Source organism: Triticum urartu, chromosome 7 (assembly GCF_003073215.2).
Source record: "Triticum urartu cultivar G1812 chromosome 7, Tu2.1, whole genome shotgun sequence".
NCBI lineage: Eukaryota > Viridiplantae > Streptophyta > Magnoliopsida > Poales > Poaceae > Triticum > Triticum urartu.
The window spans coordinates 496,479,632-496,500,655 of NC_053028.1; the positions used below are offsets into that span (position 1 = coordinate 496,479,632).

The 21,024-nt window shown below is 49.4% G+C and overlaps 1 protein-coding gene across 1 annotated transcript; it reads right to left on the reverse strand.

Moving 5' to 3' along the window:
* Positions 1 to 13,545: 13,545 nt before the first annotated feature.
* On the reverse strand, positions 13,546 to 20,602 carry LOC125518982 (nuclear intron maturase 1, mitochondrial). Its single transcript, XM_048683871.1, has 3 exons — positions 20,567 to 20,602; positions 20,355 to 20,461; positions 13,546 to 16,101 (listed from the first exon to the last, which is right to left on the reverse strand). The coding sequence occupies exons 1-3, from the start codon at positions 20,600 to 20,602 to the stop codon at positions 13,869 to 13,871; spliced, it is 2,376 nt and encodes a 791-aa protein (XP_048539828.1). The 3' UTR covers positions 13,546 to 13,868.
* Positions 20,603 to 21,024: the final 422 nt, after the last annotated feature.

A 21,024-nucleotide genomic window follows, 5' to 3' on the forward strand; every position in this document is an offset into this window, starting at 1 on the left:
TTTTTCTAGTCCCAACTAAAAAGTTTCTAGTCCCTAAAAAATTCCTCCCTGTTTGTTTCCAGGGACTAAAAAGTCCCTAGTCCCTTCCTATAGGTTATTAAATGACCATGTTACCCCTAGTATATAGAAAAATAACAACCAAACAACACAATGGGGCGGCGGGCCAATGGGTGCATGGAGGGGCATTGTTGGAAAAGTCCCAAAAAGTCCCAAAAAGACTCTCCTTGAGAGTCTTCTTCATTTAGTCCCAAAAAGCAACTTTTAGTCCCTAGTAGTTCCTCCTGTTTGGTTAAAAAGTATCTAAGAGAGACTTTTTCTAGTCCCTACATCAAAAAGTCCCTGAAAACAAACACCCCCTACATCGTTGGGGCGACACATGTGCCATGCATGGGCGAGTTCGACTTGCAGCTCATAATAAGTGAGCTGAGTTATGGACACGCCCTAAGAGCATCTCCAACATGCACGGCAAAAGGCGCGCCCGCGCGGTAAATTTTTGTTTTCGCGTGCGCCGGCTGGTTCCGCGTGCGGGGGAGAAAGCGGCACGCGGCGCGATAGATTTGGCGCGCCGCTTTGCGCGTGCCTATAAAATCTCGCGCTCGCCACACGCACAGAACAAAGGCACGCGCCCTCCCCTCGTAACCTCGCCGCTTCGCATCCTCGGCGCTTTGCCACGTCGCCGCTTCGCCGCTTTCCGCGCCACCACCGCGCCACCATGTCACCGCGCCCCCGGGGTTCTTCGGGCTACCGCGGCGTCTGCGAGCACCCCAACGGCTGGTACTACACCGAGATCCGGTCTGGCGACGTCCGGCTCGGCCTCGGGTCGTTCCGGAGCATGCACGAGGCAGCCCGCGCGTACGACGCGGCGGCGTGGCGATTGGACAGGCCCCGGTCGCAGATGAACTTCCGGAACGTCTTCACGCGCGAGCAGGCACAGCGCATCGTGTTGGGGAACGTAGTAATTTAAAAAATTTCCTACGCACATGCAAGATCATGGTGATGTACAGCAATGAGAGGGGAGAGTGTGTCCACGTACCCTCGTAGACCGAAAGCGGAAGCGTTAGCACAACGCGGTTGATGTAGTCGTACGTCTTCACGATCCGACCGATCAAGTACCGAACGCACGGCACCTCCGAGTTCTACACACGTTCAACTCGATGACGGCCCTCGAACTCCGATCCAGCCGAGTGTTGAGGGAGAATTTCGTCAGCACGACGGCGTGGTGACATTGATGATGTTCTACCGACGCAGGGCTTCGCCTAAGCACCGCTACGATATGATCGAGGTGGATTATGATGGAGGGGGCACCGCACACGGCTAAGAGATCAATTGTTGTGTCTATGGGGTGCCCCTGGCCACGTATATAAAGGAGTGGAGGAGGGGGGAGAGGGCCAGCCCCTATGGCGCGCCCTGGAGGAGTCCTACTCCCATCGGGAGTAGGATTCCCCCCCCCTTCCAAGTAGTAGGAGTAGGAGTCAAGGGAAGGGAAGAGAGAAGAGAAGGAAGGAGGGCCGCAGCCCCTCCCCCTAGTCCAATTCGGACTAGGCCTTGGGGGGCGCCCAACCTCTCCTCTCTCTTTCCCCTAAAGCCCAATAAGGCCCATATACTCCCCGGCGAATTCTTGTAACTCTCCGGTACTCCGAAAAATACCCGAATCACTCGGAACCTTTCCGATGTCTGAATATAGTCGTCCAATATATCGATCTTTACGCCTCGACCATTTCGAGACTCCTCGTCATGTCCCCGATCTCATCCGGGACTCCGAACTACCTTCGGTACATCAATACACATAAACTCATAATATAACCGTCATCGAACTTTAAGCATGCGGACCCTACGGGTTCGAGAACTATGTAGACATGACCGAGACATGTCTCCGGTCAATAACCAATAGCGGAACCTGGATGCTCATATTGGCTCCCACATATTCTACGAAGATCTTTATCGGTCAAACCGCATAACAACATACGTTGTTCCCTTTGTCATCGGTATGTTACTTGCCCGAGATTCGATCGTCGGTATCTCAATACCTAGTTCAATCTCGTTATCGGCAAGTCTCTTTAGTCGTTCTGTAATACATCATCCCGCAACTAACTCATTAGTTGCAATGCTTGCAAGGCTTATAGTGATGTGCATTACCGAGTGGGCCCAGAGATACCTCTTTGACAATCGGAGTGACAAATCCTAATCTCGAAATACGCCAACCCAACAAGTACCTTAGGAGACACCTGTAGAGCACCTTTATAATCACCCAATTATGTTGTGAAGTTCGGTGGCACACAAAGTATTCCTCCGGTAAACGGAAGTTGCATAATCTCATAGTCATAGGAATATGTATAAGTCATGAAGAAAGCAATAGCAACAAACTAAACGATCGAGTGCTAAGCTAACGGAATGGGTCAAGTCAATCACATCATTCTCCTAATGATGTGATCCCGTTAATAAAATGACAACTCATGTATATGGTTAGGAAACTTAACCATCTTTGATCAACAAGCTAGTCAAGTAGAGGCATACTAGTGACACTCTGTTTGTCTATGTATTCACACATGTATTATGTTTCCGGTTAATACAATTCTAGCATGAATAATAAACATTTATCATGATATAAGGAAATAAATGATAACTTTATTATTAACTCTAGGGCATATTTCCTTCACATCGCCCCTCCGCCGCGTCTCATCACCGACATGGACTGTGCCGACCACGCTCGGCGGCAACGCCGCCTCCTCATCGCCGAGGAGGACAAGCGAGCCATGGCGGAGTGGCGTCGTCGCCACCCGAAGGACGTCACCGACGAGCGTGCCTACTGGGCGGAGATGACGGCAAAGCGCCGCACGAAGCGGGCGGACCGGCGTCGGCAGAAGGCATTGGCGAATGCGCAGTACGATATCGTTGCAGCAGGTGGGAGGTCGATCTTCACGTCAGACGATGAACGTTGGTTGGACATATGGCTCGATACCTCGGACGACACCGACGAGGATGATGATGGTAGAGACTTGGAGTAGTTTCTATCTATGTATGTTGTAATAGTTTCTATCTAGTTGCACCATAGTTTTATCTATCTATGTTTTCGAACTATCGCTCTAGTTGCACCGACGTAAAATACCTTTGTATCGTTTTTATCTATGCAATCTATCGTTTATCTATGTAAAAAATGTTGTAGAATGAGCGTGCACTGCATTTTTTGTGCACTATTGGAGCGGCGTACGCGCGCTGCATTTTAGCGCGACTGCTGGAGTCAGCGCTGCGCGCCGCGCCAAATCAGACGATGAGCGCGCGGCAAAGCAGTTTTTAGCGCGCGGCGCGTTCGGCGCCTGTTGGAGATGCTCTAATGATAAGGGCATCAGCAATGTGTATATAATCTCTCCATAAACCAAATTCTTAAGAAATATTATTCTCAGAAAACTTTCAAAAAAACTTTGCTGCCAAACGCAGCCTTATTCTCCACCGCGCGATGATTAGTGTGTGTCAGTTACTTCCTCCATTCAAAAATACTTGTCAAAAAAATAGATGGACGAAGAGTTTTTAAGCGTTTGCCCAGCCTTAAGTTTTATCTTTGATAGTACTCGGTTCTATCTTAGGCATCTCCAACGCTGATTCCCAAACTGTTCGCATACGTTCGAACTGCGTTGTCCGGACCGCTGAAGTCATCTAACACAATCTTGTATTGATCAGTGACACGGTCTGAACGTACTTTCTCCCGCAAACTGGAGACAAACGGGGGAGGGGCTTTGCGGGCGTCCGGACATCACCCAAGCCCGCTTTCGACGACACTGGCCCACCCAAACCCCCTTCCTCGCGCCGCACGTGCATCGTGCCCAAAAATGTTTGCGCCGATTCAGAGCATCAGTGTCCGCATTTATGCCCGGCGAGAGCAGATGCGACTGCTCACTAATGTCAGCATTGAAGCGGCGCGCCGGCCGAGAGAGCGCCGCTCGCGCCGCTTTCCGGTGCACGCGACTGCTCCGCTTCAAACGACATGACGGTCGTCTGTTTATCCGTCTGCCACTCACATTAATTACATGCGGTTACCGAGGCGGCTACTCAGGCACCACCCGTCCATCCCTCTGTTGCCCATCATTGCTATACAAACTGTTGCCCCGACCATCCGCCTTCGATCCCTCTCCGCACCACTCGCACCATGGTTTCCTCCCCGTGCCATAGCTCTCTAGGACGGGCTGACGCTGGAGCAGAAGAAGGAGATGGTCACCATTGCTGCAAGCAGGCAACCGAAGGATACTGACGTCCCTATGGAGGATGCGGCTGACGACGAGCCGACGCCACCCTTCTCGTCCACGCTAGCCTCCTCATCCGCGCCACCCTCACAGGTGCATTGCACCATGACCATCGACGAGGCACGTGCCCATTACACATGGTGCGGGAGGAGCATTTTAGGGAGGCACAAGCCGACGCCGCCCACAACCACCAACTCCTCTAGGAGCACCTGCAGGCGGAGGAGCAGCTCGCTGCAGGTAGGACGATCACGCCGGATGCGGTCCTGGCGGAGATGCTCGACTCCTACCGCTCCGCCCGTTGGTGGTACTGCCAGCTGGCAGCGGAACTGGTGGTCGCCTACAAGGAGTGGGACGAGGTGGTAGACGAGGTGTTCGGCGAGACTGACGATGAGGGCGACAACGCCGGTTCCGCTGAGGCCGCGCCTCGCCATCACGACCACGAAGCGGACACGTTCGCGGGCCCTGCCGACGGTGAGGAAGAATAGTGCACGGTAGGTCGTCGTCGCTCGGGTCCCCAGAAGGCCACCGCTCCTCCCCTCCCATCAATGCCAAGTTTGGTGGGCTGAGCATCGTCGGTCGATTAGTCGCTTGGGGGCAACGTGGAGGCGGACAACTTCAATTCCCGATGCTCCGAAGGCGGATTCTAGATGCGGAGCTAAAGAAGGCGAAGCTTTATTTTTCGGGGCTCATGGCCGGAGATGGGGAATGAGCGCCGACGATCTTTTAGTTTAGGTATTATACCTCTAGAGTCGGACGAGCACCTTTTTAGTTTAACCATGTCCAAAATATAATGAATTCCATCATGTTTATATGGAATCTAATGAAAATCCGCCATGTTTGCATGAACTTTGTCTGGTTTGTATGAAAATTTGGTTGTGTTTGCACGGATTTCGTTCGATTCTTCGGATAGTGTTTGCGATGTCTACGGGTAGTGTTGGATGGCGGTCTTCCGCATCCTTGTATATTGATTGGTCCCTCCCGTCCGTGGATGATTGCGAGAGAAAATTTACGAGTCGCCCTTGAAGACGCTCTTATGACAGTTGTTTTTTTAGAAAAATCTTAAGGCATTTTTTGACCGTATACATTGGTGACGCCCCCCATTGCTCAATGCTCATGTCTTTATAGAACACCAACAAAGGGATAGTCATGATAAGAGTCACCTTCATCTTCCACAATTCGTAGCCAGGCAGAGAAGGTGTAAGGGCATCTCCAACGGCAACCTACAAAATTTCTCCCGTATCCGTCCATGAATAGATGGGACCAGTTCATAGGTATGGATGCGAAAGACCTCCGTCCAATTATAGCCGCATACATTTTGACAAAAGTTCGAACCAACCGGATGAAATACGTGTAAACACGGACGGATTTCATTACATTTACAAACTACGGTGCTAGTATGGCTTTGGAGGTATAATTAATACCTGATCTAAATGGTCGCCCGTGCCCGATCCCCTTGTCCGGCCATGAACCCGGAGAACAGAAGCTTCTCCTTCTCCCGCTCCACCTCAGTGCTCTCCAGCTGCGCCTCTGAAGCACCGGGAACTGAAGCTGTCCGCCTCCACCTCGCCATCAAACGACAAATCAGCCGTCGATTCTCAACCCACCAAGCTTGGCGTCGACGGGAGGGAAGGAGCGTTGGCGAACTACCGCGCACTACTATTCCTCGCTGTCGGTGGCACCCACGGACATGCCGTCTTCGTGCTCGTGGTGGCGGGGTGCGGCCTCGATGATGTCCTCCTCTTCATCGGTATCGCCGAATACTACCTCGCCCGCCTCGTCGTCGCACTCCTTGCCGGCGGCTGGCAACCTCCGCCACCCGCTGCTGGTACCGCCAACGGGCGAGGCGGATCTTGCGGGTGGAGCGGTAGGACTCGAGCAGTGCCTCCTGCTCCGCCATGTCCGCGTCTGGTGGAGAGTTGCTCCTCTGCCAGCAGGTGCTCCTGGAGGAGATGGTGGTTGTAGGAAGCGTTGGCCTACGCTTCCCGGAACCGCTCCTCCCACACCATGTCCATATAATGAGCACGGGCCTCATCGATGGTCATGGTGCAATGTGCCGGCGAGGGGGGCATGGACAAGGAGGCTAGCGTGGATGAGGATGGTGGCGTCGGCTCGTTGTTGTCCTCCGCTACCTGCCGGCCTGTTAGCTGGCAGCAATGGCGGCCGTCTCCTTCTTCTGGTCCGGTGTCAGCCTGTCCCAATGAGCTTTGGTAGGGAGGAATGCATGATAGGAGTGGTGAGAAGAAGGATGGGAGGCGGATGAATGCGGCTATGGCCGGGGCAGCAGCTTATATAGCAATGGTGGACGATAGATGGACGGACGGGTTGCGTCGGAGGAGACGCCTCGGCAACCGCATGCCATCAATGTGGGCGGTAGACGGAGGGACGGGCGGCCGTCATGTCGTTTGAACGCGCAGCAGTCGCCTGCACCGGGAAGCGACGTGGACGACGCTCTCTCGGTCGGCGAGCCGCTTCAATGCCGGCGCCAGTGAGCGGTCGCGTCTTCTCTGGACGAGCATAAATGCGGGCACTGACACTCTGGACCAGCGCTGACCGTTTTGAACGAGAAACACGCGCAGGAGGGAGGAGGGATTTTAGATGGGCCAGAATGGTCAGCGGTGGGCTTGAAATCGGTCCAGACTCCCGCAAAGCTCCTCATGCTTTTCTCTACTTTGCGAAAGAAAACGTGTTCGGATCACGCTGTGAATCGATATAGGTCCGCGTTTGATACTTGGATGGCTTCTGTTGTTCAGACAGCCTGATGCGAGAGGTTTGAGGGTCGGTCGGAGTCTTGGAGATGCCGTACGTAGCGCCATGCCATTGTCGGCAGTCGGAGAATTGCTCCGCCGTCCACCCCCAAGTCCATGGCCGGAGCTATCCGCACGTGCAGGACGAACATGGCATGGCACCCGACGCAGAGACCATTGCGCTGTACGGCCCGCTCGCCCAGGTCGGCGCTGTCCACGGGTTATCCCAAGCACCAACGGACAAGTCCTCACCGCGCCCAACCACCACGCCATTTCACCCGGTTCGTTTTGTCGTCGCACGCCGCTTCGGAGCAGAAACGGCCACAGAATGCGCGGCCGCAGGCGATCTCCGGCCGCTCACGCTCAGAGCTGACGCACGTGACCTCGGGGACAAAAGCGTGCGCGAATTAACGTCTGCGTGCGTGAGCATCTTCCCTTTCGTTTGCTTCTTTCTTTTCATTTTCCCCCGAGCAAAAGGCCAACCCCGCTTTCTGTTTTCCAGAGCCTTTCCTGCCCTCTCGCCAAACAAACCCAAATAAAATAAAACAAAACGGGAGGCCAGGGCGTGAGAGAGAGCGAGAGCGGGACGGGAACGTGGCCGTGTTTAGTTTTTGTTTTGTTTTGACCCCGGCGAATGAGACGGAAGCGTCGTCCGCTTTACGGGCTCGTCGGGTCACCACACTGCACGAGATAAAATGATAAAAAATCTGGTCAATGGCTTGGGAGACAATATGAAGCGGAAAAGGACGTGGAGCGCTGTATACGCGCCACGCCGGCTCAACCGCCGGTCCGGTCAATTTCTCCCGTTCAAGAACCGTCGAGGCTCGTTTCCGCTCGTGATCGTTTTTAATAATTATATAACAAAAATGAAGGCACCACTGTCGCCCACGTCCTGATCAACACGAGGAATGACGATCACATTCGTCTGATCAGCAAGACCAATGTTTCAGCTCTACGCATCGGCTCGACTGCCGGTCCGATCAATTCCTCCGGTTCAACGGCGGCCGAGACTCGTTTCCGCTCGGGATCGATCTCTTATTACCAAAAGCACGAATGCATCCTGTTCAACACGAAGAATGGCGACCAAATTCGTCTTATCAGTGACACGAATGTTTCAGCTCAGCAAATCAACTGCTCCTCCTCCGTACAAGAGAAGAGAGAAGGCGTTAACCAAAAAGAAAACATGCAGGGAAGAAGTGGGAATTATTTGGGTCAACAGGGGCACAAGATTTCGCTGGGCGTGCGGCGCGCGGCCCACCTACGTACCCACTCAGATTTGTTCGTGTCTCTCTCACCCGACTGACCCTCCAATCTAATCTCAAGCGCCGATTGGCTACATCTAAATCTATATACATATCTATCTACGAGGTAAAATATAATAAAATTATTCCGCTCAGTAGAGCCGAGAGAGAAGCTGTTCAAAATTAACTTTTCCTCCACCTTTTCGCGATTCACCGGCGATTCGGCGCAGAGGATAGCCTGCATCGGCCCAGTGGACCGAGGCCGGGGAATCAATCAATCCTTTTTTCTTTTGCGAGTAGGGGAATCAATCAAGCCAGTGCTGCTGTCATCAAAAGGACAAGGGGGTGGACGAGGGGGCTGAGCAGAGACCTTTTTCCCTCACACACACGCACACGGAGAATATATTACATTCAACAGTGCACATATTCTCTCTTCTTCTTCAGAACAAACGCAACTTTATTTTATTTTATTTTATTCGCACCATGGCATGGCGCTGGAAAGGGACCGAGCCGCCCGCGGCGGCACCGCCTCGGCGCAAAGGATTCGTGTGACCGGGAGAGCACAAAGGGATAGATAGATAGAGAGATAGATAGGGAATATGGTGCTAAAATACATGACGCAGGGCAGGATAGGGAATACCTACTGTCGCTCGCGCCGTGTGTCACGTACGATACGGAACAAGGAACCGGGCCGGTGCGATAAGCATCGCGAGGGCGGTCGTTATCTGGAACGGCCGAGAGAGTGCTGGGCGGGGACGAAATCGTGAGAGGCCATCAAGCGCACACATGTTACAGAAGGCTTTCTTGTCGTGTGAAAAATGCTTGTCAACTTCTAACCAGGATCCTGTTCCGATGATTAATTGCCCGACGGCGAACCGGCGATGTCAGCTTTGGCCGGGGCGAGGGCCGCCACATCCTGAAAGCAAAATATCAGGGGGGGCCTCTTTGATTCGGAGGATTCCTAAAGGAGCTCTAGAAGATTCTGATCCTTCAGATTTTTCTTTCTTGTGTTGTTTGATTCGTAGGATTGCAGTCTCATGTGAAGATTTCTACGGGTTTTTTTTCCCTGCGCACAATCAAACGCACATCCTTGTTTCAAAAAAAAACAATCAAACGCACATGTTAATCCTGCGGTACTGCAGATAGCATGCCGCCCCATTTCTGCATTTTTCCCATTCTCATGTTTTAAGAATCCTGCAAATCAACGAGGCTTTGCCGACAGCGACACTGCGAAAACTGCATTCTAGAAAAAGAAAGCACAACAAGGGCTGAGGTAGCCATCTTGCAGTCTTGCTTACAAGATGGAGACACTCCAGCTGCCCATGCCATACCCGAATGCTAACCGTTTGCACCGGAAAGTGTAAACGAGAGGTTACATGGTTTGTGCACACCAGGTCTCCAGCACCGGCCATCCCGTCCCATCGCCATGTATCCCTCCGAGTGCCCCAACGGCGAAAGCAGTTTCCACGATGACAGATCAGAGTAACAGAAAATAATTGCAGCCCTCCCCACCCCACCAGCAGGAACTGTGTACTGCAAGACGGTGACCCTGCGCAGCAGCGAAAAATGGTCCTCGCCGCACCGTTTGTCCCGTAATGGCCCGCTAAAGGAAAGGCGCAGCCCAATAAAATCATTCCGTTGGTGGTGCTGCTTGGCATCGATCAAAGAAAAGGAACCCCACCCCCACCCCCACCCCCACCCCCACCCTACCCCACCCCACCATCAAGTTGATGTAGGCCATTGCATTGAGGGATCGTGTGGCTGGGAGAACACCAACACAGGCCCAACATGCATTTGCTACATATACATGGTCCCATACAGAAACAAACAATGCAGACCCAAAGGAAGCCATAAAAGGGGTGTCAAGGCTTGGGATATTATGCAGACAAATGAAATGGTTTTCTAGTACCATATTTTTAGATAATTATATCAAAACAGTTCGTTTCTTGATATAAAACTACAGGAGCATAATCACAGCGGAAGCATATGTGTGCGCGTTCGCGCCGCCAAACATTCAATGTTTACTAGTGCGCCCGACTTCAAATAATGAAGGAAATAACAGGCACATACATCATCCAGGCCACTATAATTTGCACCATACCAGGCTGATGATGGGCCATTTGGTGCATCTGGCATGTTTGAAAATAAAACAAACACAGGCTTTCGCGTGAAGATCATGGGCTTTCTTAAGTGTGGGTGGTGGGGGCGTAAAACGTAGGCCACTATAGTTTACAGATGTCACACAAAACGTAATGATAGCAGCAGCAATGTACTGTCAACAATGGGCGTGAAATGGGAAACCAGATGACCGTGATCTACTTCTTTCATACTGGATACTGGGCATCATTGCATATAAGTATCAATCAGACTGCTGTAATAGTATCAGTTTTTCAAAGTTTATTTTAATGGTCCGTGTTGGTTGACTGGACTCCCGAACTACTAGGACTTCCACACGAGAGAAATTTTCAAATACTTCAAACTCTAGAACTTCCCCGACAAAATATAGATATTAAGTCATACTTGTCACACTTGCATTTGCGGTCTAGTTTGATTACTATAAACAAAACTCTGAGTTGGTTTTTGAGCATGCTGGTCTTACACCAATACATTCGGCATAAAACTAGTACTGCAAGAAGCCAGCTTTGTGGATTAATAGTGCCATACCATAGTATGTTAAAGTTATCCTAGCCTAACTGAGTAAATGTTCACACTTCCCAACAGGAAAAGGCTTTACAGTATAGTATATACTTAGACATAACATTCACTTGATGGACCATAAATTGCAGGCCTGATTCACAGACAAACAAATCATACATTCGACATAGAACTAAAATCAATATGATACAGAGTTAGAACACAAAATAGCACTCCCTCTATTGACCTTTACAAGGTGTGGTTTAACGGGCCTAATTTGAACTATGAACAACAATCAGTGTAACAGAATATGTGGGTTATGTGACACATAATTGATACCATTGAAATTGCTACTATGAATATGATTGTGTAACAATGAACAAATATTGTGACCTAGTCCATATTAAGTTTTTGCCAGTCTAGACATGCTAAATAAAAATAATGAGTTTAGACAATCTGTTGACCATGTTTCATGGAGGTTAATATCTCTGATGCATGGAATATCTGGAAGGACTGTAAGGATTTCATCTTTAAAGACCAGGAGCCCTCTTTTACCCGCTGGAAAGTGCGTTTTCCGACTGACATTCAGCTCAAATGTTTTCATCTGAAGCAAGCTCTAGGTTCAGCCCCTTGACTGGTTGTTATGACTTGTAGTTTAGCTTGTTGCCTTTTGTTTTTTTATATATCTTGGTCTAGCCATGTAGACCTTGAACATCGTGAAGCTTTTCTTTTCTTTAACGTAAAATCTACGCCATAGGGTCTTCCCCTACAGTATTTTGGTCAAAACGAGTTTCCACAATGGTTGAGGAGATCAACAGAGATAACTAAAGTTAGTCAAAAAGCAAACAAATGGAAACTACCTGCACACTTGCATTCAATGTTGAAAATTCACAATGTTATGATTGCATGGGAGATGACTAGACATTTCATGTCAAAGTCTCGAGTTTGCAAACTGTGACAAGTACATTGAGTAGTGGATTAAGATTTGATTTGATAATTGCTACTATTTACTTATAAAAGCATTAGATCGTGATCTTCACTCAACAAGAATAATACCTCTAGCTGAACTATGTATCAGAGAATCTTTAGAATTTGCACAGCCTTCAAGTTATGACTTGTTCTTTTTTTTCTAAAAAAAATACATTATGCAAATAAAATTTGACCAAGGATAAAAATAACTCAGGTTAATCCAGTGTGGCCAGCAAAATTCTTGTTATTTGCTCATTTTCCTTGAATTTCCTTAAAATTATATTGGCTCGAACTCATGTCTGCTTGGAACAGAAAAAACATTGGATTGCATGTTGAATCCTATGGCAAATAAAAACAGGAATTTGCGTAAACAATCATTTCCATACTCCACAGGAATTTAGCGGGAATTTGAAAAGAGGAATGGATGGAAGGTCCATTCAAGACCCAGAAAGACATTTTCCATGAGGTCCAGCCTCATGTTAGGATTGCTCCAAAATTCCTGTGGACTGGGTCATTCCAGGCCTCTTTGATTCGCATGACCCTAAAAAGTGCATAAACATGAAAATTGCAGGATTAAGGTGTCATCCATCATGCCTTCTTGAGTACTATAGGACTTTATCACACCATAGCAAACCTGAACAATTTTTCCAAGAGGTACGTGTAGAATGGTTTTTTCCTTTGAGAGTAGAAAAGACCTCATAGGAAAACTTCCTACGAATGCAACCCTACAGACCACCAATATACGAAACCTTCCTAAGGATTACAGTCCTTCAAAAGTCCTATGGATATCCTTCTGAACCAAAGAGACCTGGATCCGTAGGAATTTCATAGGATTCCTGCAACGTCATTCAATTGTTCCAAAGGGCTCTTGTAGGAAGAAAAATCCTATCTTGTGAAAATCTTACAACCAAAAGTGGCCCCAAAAGCAGTGTTCTGATGAACAATATATGCTTGTTCGATCAGTCCATATCTAGTCAATTATTAGATGACTATATGTTCTTAATTAGATAGGGATATTCATTTATATTACTCCCTCCGTTCCTAAATATTTGTCTTTTTAGAGATTTCAAATGGACTACTACATACGGATGTAACATATTTTAAAGTGTAGATTCACTCATTTTGCTCCATATGTAGTCACTTGTTGAAATCTCTAGAAAGACAAATATTTAGGAACGGAGGGAGTAGAAGCTAATGACAAATAACTTATTACCTTCTGTAAGGACCGCAAAAAAGAAGAAAAACACAGGAATAGGACAAACTGAATGTCACACGGAATCCTGCAACAGAAAAGGCACCAGTATTTGTGCCTTTTTTTAAATGAAACAGAATTCCCCATGAGGTTATACCTCTTTATCAGTTCTACTAAAATCCTAAGAACAGGCCTTGAGAATTTACAAACACCACCACGTATATGAAACTATCCACCGTAACTTCCAAACACCAGCAAACTTCCAAAAACAATGAAACTTCCTCACATTATTGCCTGCTTATAAGCATAAGAAAAGTGTATGCGTCACAATTTTATATCATTAACATGTTGAGTAAACTAGCATGTTAGTCTAACTGTGTAAGGCTTGAATAAGTGCCATCAACTTGTTAACAAATTTACTACTCCTACTTAACTAGAAATGGAAATTTTCATTGTAATCCCAACTTTGTTAGTGTCACAATAACTACAAACAACACATTCTTACCACAGTAGAAACATATGCAAGAACATCAAACAGAAAAAGAATGGGATAATATGTCTCATAATGGTGTCAGGACAAACACGCAAAGTTACAACACATAGTTTACCTTGAGATCAGGTGTAGTATTGTAGTACATGTTCAAACATGTACTCTTGAACATCCAAATATTTGCCCAATGATACATTTCTTGGTCTTTAGCTGGTAGGTCGTTGATACATCAACCATTAGTATTCTGCACACACAATTAGGACTATTTGTCCAAAACTGTGTTTTGTTCAAAACAGGATATCTGCTTATGTGCAATCGATCTATCACCCATCATTATCTCTACAAATGATATGGAATCTAGGACTACTTATCCAACAATAGTTGTGTGTCCCCATTGACAGCTTCATCATTACTCCTCCATTCATTTAATTTCTTTGAGACCCTGTTATTATCATAAACACCATGAACCTTATAATGCCACACCATCTTCGATACGTCATCCTGTGGTGAACTTATCTCCCGTCGTTTGATTGTCTTGTGAAGTTCGCAGAAGAACTTTGGATCTTGCAGTTTGATATACTCGTGCAATACAAGCTCGTGGTGAGGTACCCAGTTTCTAGGGAAAGTTGTATAATCACATGATGGAATTGATGACATGCGTGCAAATTGTACACCCTCAATAATATCAACAACTCCCATCCTCAAGAGATCAGAGTATTCTGGTGCATCATTGTTTGTGCTCTCCCTCAACGGGCGGCTGAGATCACGGGATGCAATCTTATAAACCTTAGCACGGGATTTTAGTCTATACCTTGCCGCATAAAGCTTTGCCAAAGAGCTCCGTATAACATATGCGCAGAACCCTACGATCTTCTTCCGGTTGTCCGCATACCTATACCAATCAGCCATGGTCTCAAGAAATTTGTTCATCTGAGAATTAGTGTGTGCCTGCCCAGAGTAGAGCATTGGTGAACACGGTAATGGCTCAGGATCCCTGTCCCCCTTTACAAGCTCAAGCTTTCTGAAATGCCTTATGCACCTCTGCAAGCTTGCTGTGACAGATAACAATGTTCCAATACCTTTCTCACTCACAATGTTCCCTCCACTGGCGGTGTATCGCAAGGTCGGGTAGATGACCCGGCGGGCAATGACATGATCCAAGAATTCAATCCCCCTTGTGATGTGCTCAATCTCCACCGACGAATTCTCTGGCCTCAAACCAAATGTTCTCTCACAAAACTCCATCAGTTGCCTCCTTATCTCAACCGCATCCTCCCTCGGCCCCCGGACCCCAATCAAGACATGAGAGCCAAATCTAAGGAAATCCATCTTCCTGGTCTTCTCCCTCCCACTTGACGGAACAAACTCAGGCCAAGATGGATTATGACATCCCTCATCGCCCGCCTCCTTCCATATCGAATCATGCCTTGACGGGCGGAAGTACTCGTTAATCCTCTCCTCCATCCACCAATCCAACTCATTAAGGCACACATTGGCGAGCAATGGACTAATTATCCCGCAATGCCCATATTCCGGCACGTGACACGCCTGTTCTGGAGCGAACCCAAAGAACAGTCTCAGCCAATATGGGTCTGGCTTTGGCTCATCCTCATTAAGCACCTTCTTCTTCCTGCTCTTCCTGAGCACCTTCCTTTTCAGCCTCTTCTTGCTTAGCCCATCGAGATCCTTCTCCCTTGGAGGCACAGACCCGGGCCGGACTGGGGCGTTGAGCGCCGACTTGAGCAAAGACAGCACCTTGCGATCAGAGACGGCCTTCTCCACACAGGACAGAATGGTGTCTGACGATAAGGCGTCGACCACGGTTGTGAGGTCTGCAGTGATGAACCAGAGGTAGCCGGCAAAGCCGGAGCGAACGGAGCGGATGGCAGTGTGGGGCCCGCGTCCAGGGCGGAAGGCGTGGGACTTGGGGGAGAACCGGGGCTCGAAGACGGGTTCGAGGAGCAGGAGGAGGAGCTCCTGGACGACGTGGTCCTGGAAGGGGGGCGGGCCGTTGGCTAGGCGGGCAGTGAGCTTGCGGCGGGAGACGGGGACGGTGGAGGGGGCGTCGGCGGGGGAGCGGAGGAGGAGGTGGGTGGAGGCGCCCCAGGGGAAGGCGGGGTGACGGCGGAGGGCGGCGGCGCGGAGGCGGAGGAGGGAGTGGAGGGTGGGGAGCGGGACGGCCTGGCGCGGCGGGAAGGAGCCGGTGGCGTGGGCGCAGGCGCGCTGGTAGGAGAGGAGCCAGAGGTCGAGGCGGGAGGCGTAGCCGGAGAGGTTGGGGAAGGGGGAGGAGGGCGGGTGCGCGAAGGCGCGGCGCCACAGCGAGGAGAGGAGGTCGATGGGGTCGTGGACGAGGAGAGCGTAGGGGTCGGGTAGGGGGCTCCGGTCGGCTGGTGGAGGCGGCGCGGGGCGGCGCCGGATAGGTTGGATGCCGGCGGTGGGGAGAAGACGGCGAAGCGCTGCGCGCGGCGGCGGCATCGGAGGGGAGGTTTTTGTTCGAACAGGTGGTGGGCGGTGACTGTGACTACACACACTCGGGTGGCCTGAGAGTATGGCTAGGCTAGGCGTCGGCCAAACCTGGCCACATGGGCCGGCCCGGCTGTAAAAGGGATAGGCCCGTGTCGGCCTGAAAGCTTGGCCATAGGGATAGGCCCGACATGCCTGAAGGCCGGCCTAGCACTGTACGGCTACAGGCCGGGCTACAATGTTTCTCGGTCTTTCAGGCCGTTTGTTTTTCGAAAATTCAGGAAAAACTGAAAAATAAGAAAAAAAATATACAAAATAATCTAAAATTTTAAAAAAGAGAAAGATACAGAAAATTGAAAAGGCTAAAAAAATACCCAAAAAACTTAAAAAGTATAGATAAATGCTAGTTACGTGCCGAGGAGTGTCGTGTTGGCAAGCAACTAAAAGGTTTGTGTCGCGCCCGGCCTTAAGGCTTGGCTTTTAGGATCTGCCTGGTTCCGTGGCAGGCCGAAGGCCAGTCTTGACCTTTTTAATGGCGTGCGCTGGGCACATATTGGGCTGAAATTTCGTGCACGTGAGGCACGACCCATATGCCCAGGTTTGGTGTCGGGTGATAATTTCACCGATCGGCTATCTTCAGAGCCATCCAATCTAACGTAGTAGCCATTGTCGACGACTTAATCGACATGCTCGACTTCGACTCCAACGACTTCGATGGTATGGACGATGAAGCCGGAGAGGAACAGGATCCACCGCCTTTGGGGCACTGGCTCGCCACCTCATCACATGATATATACATGATGGACACCCCCAAAGAAGCCAATGATGACGAGACAACGGAGGATGACCCCTCCAAGAAGCAACCAAAGCGTCGACGTCAGCGGCGCCGCTCTAAGTCCCGCCACAGCAAGAGCAGTAATACCGGCACAGGAGATAATAACACTCCGGATAGCGCCAAAGACAACAACAATCCCCTCCGGCACGGTGTAGAGTTAGAGGACGAACAAGCTAGCCCTCCAGAGCAGGCAGCAGATGGAGAACCGGAGGAGGATAATTACATGCCTCTCTCCGAAGACGAGGCGAGCCTCGGCGACGATGAGTTTATCGTGCCTAAGGACCCCGTCGAGCAAGAGCGCTTCAAGCGCCGGCTTATGGCCACGGCAAATAGCCTGAAGAAAAAACAGCAACAGCTTCAAGCCGATCAAGACTTGCTAGCAGACAGGTGGACCGAAGTCCTTGCGGCCAAGGAGCATGAACTCGAGCGCCCGTCCAAAAGTTACCCAAAACGCAGGTTGCCACCTCATCTCGAGGAGGAAGCATTGAAACCTCATTCACCAGTGTACGATGCGGCTGACTGGCCACTATGCGGCCGAGCCAGAGAGTCGTTTCAGCCTAAAGTTCAGACCGCACCCCGTCGCCACTCAGTCAAAAATACTAAGGCCCGGGGCAACACAGAGGACCTGCGAGACACTTGGACAGTAAGGCAAAAATCGCAAGGTCAATATATGGGATACGGGCACGTGCGCCCACACGGGACGATAATCGTCGTGTCGGATACACCAAGAGCAAATCCGGCCGGGCCGAATACAGCAAACAAGACTCATACGAACTACGTCGAGATATAGCCCGGCACAGAGGTGCCGCACACCCCCTATGCTTCACTGATGAAGTTATGAATCATGAATTCCCGAAGGGTTTTGTAACACCCTCGATGCGGCTACATCTCCCACGTGTCGAAGCACGACTTAGAGGCATAACCGCATTGAAAGCAATGTCGCAAGTGAGGTAATCTTCACACAACCCATATAATACATAAGGGAAAGAGATACATAGTTGGCTTACAATCGCCACTTCACACAATACATGAATAAACATTACATCATCTAGATACAATCAAGGTCCGACTATGGAACCAAAATAAAAGAAGACTACCCCAAAAGCTACACAGATCCCCGATCATCCCCAATTGGGCTCCACTACTGATCAACTAGAACGAAACAACACAAAGGACAAGATCTTCATTGAGCTCCTCCTTGAGCTGGGTTGCGTCATCTGCACGGACTCATCGGCACCTGCAAGCTGGTTTTGGAAGTATCTGTGAGTCATGGGGACTCAGCAATCTCGCACCCTCGCGATCAAGACTATTTTAGCTTATGGGTAAGGTGAAGGTATGAGTTGGAGCTGCAGAAAGCGACTAGCATATATGGTGGCTAACATATTCGCAAAAGAGAGCGAGAAGAGAAGGCAAAGCATGGTCGAACAACTATGATCAAGAAGTGATCCTAGAACAACCTACGTCAAGCATTACTCCAACACCGTGTTCACTTCCCGGACTCCGCCGGAAAGAGACCATCACGGTTACACACGCGGTTGATGTATTTTAATTAAGATCAACTTCAGGTTTTCTACAACCGGACATTAACAAATTCCCATCTGCCCATAACCGCGGGCACGGCTTTCGAAAGTTCATAACCCTGCAAGGGTGTCCCAACTTAGTCCATGACAAGCTCTCACGGTCAACGAAGGATATACCTTCTCCCGATACATTCCGATCAGACTCGGTATCCCGGTTCTACAAGACACTTCGACAAGTTAAAATAAATCCAGCAACACCGCCCGAATGTGCCGACAAATCCCGATAGGAGCTGCACATATCTCGTTCTCAGGGCACACTCAGATGAGACATCCTACGAGTAAAACCAAACCTCAAGTTGCCCCGAGATGGTCCCGCAGTCTGCTCGGTCGGACCAACACTTAGAGGAGCACTGGCCCGGGGGGGGTTAAAATAATGATGACCCTTGAGTCTGCAGAACCCAAGGGAAAAAGAGGCTTGGTGGCGAATGGTAAAACCAATGTTGGGCATTGCTGGAAGAGTTTTATCAAGGCAAACTGTCAAGGGGTTCCCATTATTACCCAACCGCGTAAGGAACGCAAAATCCGGGAACATAACACCGATATGATGAAAACTAGGGCGGCAAGAGTGGAAGAAAACACCAGGCATAAGGCCGAGCCTTCCACCCTTTACCAAGTATATAGATGCATTAATTAAATAAGATATATTGTGATATCCCAACAAGTAAACATGTTCCAACAAGGAACAACATCTCCATGTTCCAACAAGGAACAAACTTCAATCTTCACCTGCAACTAAGAACGCTATAAGAGGGGTTGAGCAAAGCGGTAACATAGCCAAACAACGGCTTGCTAGGACAAGGTGGGTTACGGGCTTGGTTCAACAATATAGGAGGCATGATAAGCAAGTGGTAGGTATCGCAGCATAGGCATAGCGAAAGAGCGAGCAACTAGCAAGCAAAGGTAGAAGTGATTTCGAGGGTATGATCATCTTGCCTGAAGTCCCGCAAGGAAGAAGAACGAGTCATGAAGAAGACACACGGACGAAGTCGAACGGATCCTCACAAACGTGACGTTACCGGAACCAACCCGAAGAAGCAAACACCGGAAAGAAGCACACAACATAGTAAACAACCATCACATAAGCATGGCACGATGCGCAAACAAGTATGATGCATGTCCGGTTTAAATATGCATGTCATGGCAAGGGGTACAAACGAAACTACAAGTTAAGTGAAGCTCAATATGCAACGAGTTGCATATTGACGGAACACCACATCTTCTCTCTCATTTATGTACCCAGCAAGATTAAATTTTGTTAGCATGGCAAGAGGGTGAAGCATAATAAAACTATCTAATCTAGGCAAGTTTAAATGAGGCCGGAACAACAAAACAACAAGTTCGGAAACTCCTCATGAGCATATTATAGATTTGGTACTGTTCTGTCCTAAACAATATTTTACAGTTGTTAAACATGCAAAGTAAAGCCACCATGTTAAGCTAGGCATTTTTTCTACCCCATTTACATATAAAGATTATTTAAGTTTGGAGCTACGGTTATTAAGTTATGAATTAAATCATTTTAACATGGCATAAGAGCAAATTTAAAGAAACAACATTTTAAACGTTTTTAACATAGATGAAAGTTGCAAATTATTAATCTACACAAAATTCTAAGCATTTTACATATATAAAGTATTTTAATCCGATGCACGGTTGTGGAGTTATTAGCATTTTGAAACGATGGCATTTACTGAAATTATGCATGCCATGAAAAGATCTAAAATCGTCTCACACTAAAAATAAAAGGCCAAAGCAAAAAAAATATTTAGAGCTGGGAATCAAACCCAAGACTTCCTAGATGGATGCATGCACGAGTGACCAGTGGGCTACGATGGGAGTTTGATAAACAAAGAATTTATACGCAACATGAACCATACCCTGGTGCAAGTCTGACGAAACTGGGAACTGAAACAGCGATAGCTTGCTCTGAACCGTGGCTGCTTGATCGATGCGGGGTCAACGCGAACATACAAGGCAGCGAGGCATTCGCGCGCAGGGTCGAAGGGGACGCAGTAGGCGCGAGGCAGCTTGCTGGCGAGGGCGAGGCGGATGCAGGCGAGGATGACGGCGACGAGCTCCTGTGCTGGGAAACAGAGAGAGCTTGAGACTGGAGGCAGAGGGAAAAAATGGAGAACAGAGAGAGGGCGACGGGGACGGGGAAGGAAGAGGCACGGCGACATGACCTGCTGGTCGCCGGCGGCGGCAGGATGAGGTGGCATCGGGGTTCAACGTGGGGTCGAGGAGGCATCGGGCGCGTCGTGGTAGTCTGAAGGTCGGGGTCGCCGGCGGGTTCACGGGATGCAGCACGGGCACGACGGCATCCTCTTGGACTGCTGGAATGAGGGGGCTTGGAGTCTCCGAGCTGCGCGGGCCAAGCTCGGGATGGCCATGGCGCTGGAGCTCCTGCTGAGGTACAGAGAGATGAGGAGATTAGGGAGAGAGAGAGAGATGCAGGGAAGAGGGAACAAAAGGAGACGGTCGCGAGGGCCTGGCCTGGTGGTGTCTGGTTGCCGACGACGGCGGCGCGAGGGGACGAGGCCGAGCGCTCCTGCTCGGGGCCTCGAGCAGCTACACGATCCATTCAGGATCGAGGAAGAAGAGGTAGGCTTCAGGCGCCTGGGCAAGAAGCAGAGGAGGAGCT

Coding starts and splice junctions, on each gene's coding strand:
- LOC125518982 (XM_048683871.1), bottom strand. CDS start 20,602: ATGCCACCTCATCCTGCCGCCGCCGGCGACCAGCAG. Junction 20,462..20,566: donor CCGCCGCCGGCGACCAGCAG/GTCATGTCGCCG, acceptor TTCCCAGCACAG/GAGCTCGTCGCCGTCATCCT. Junction 16,102..20,354: donor CGCGAATGCCTCGCTGCCTT/GTATGTTCGCGT, acceptor TCCCTTTTACAG/CCGGGCCGGCCCATGTGGCC.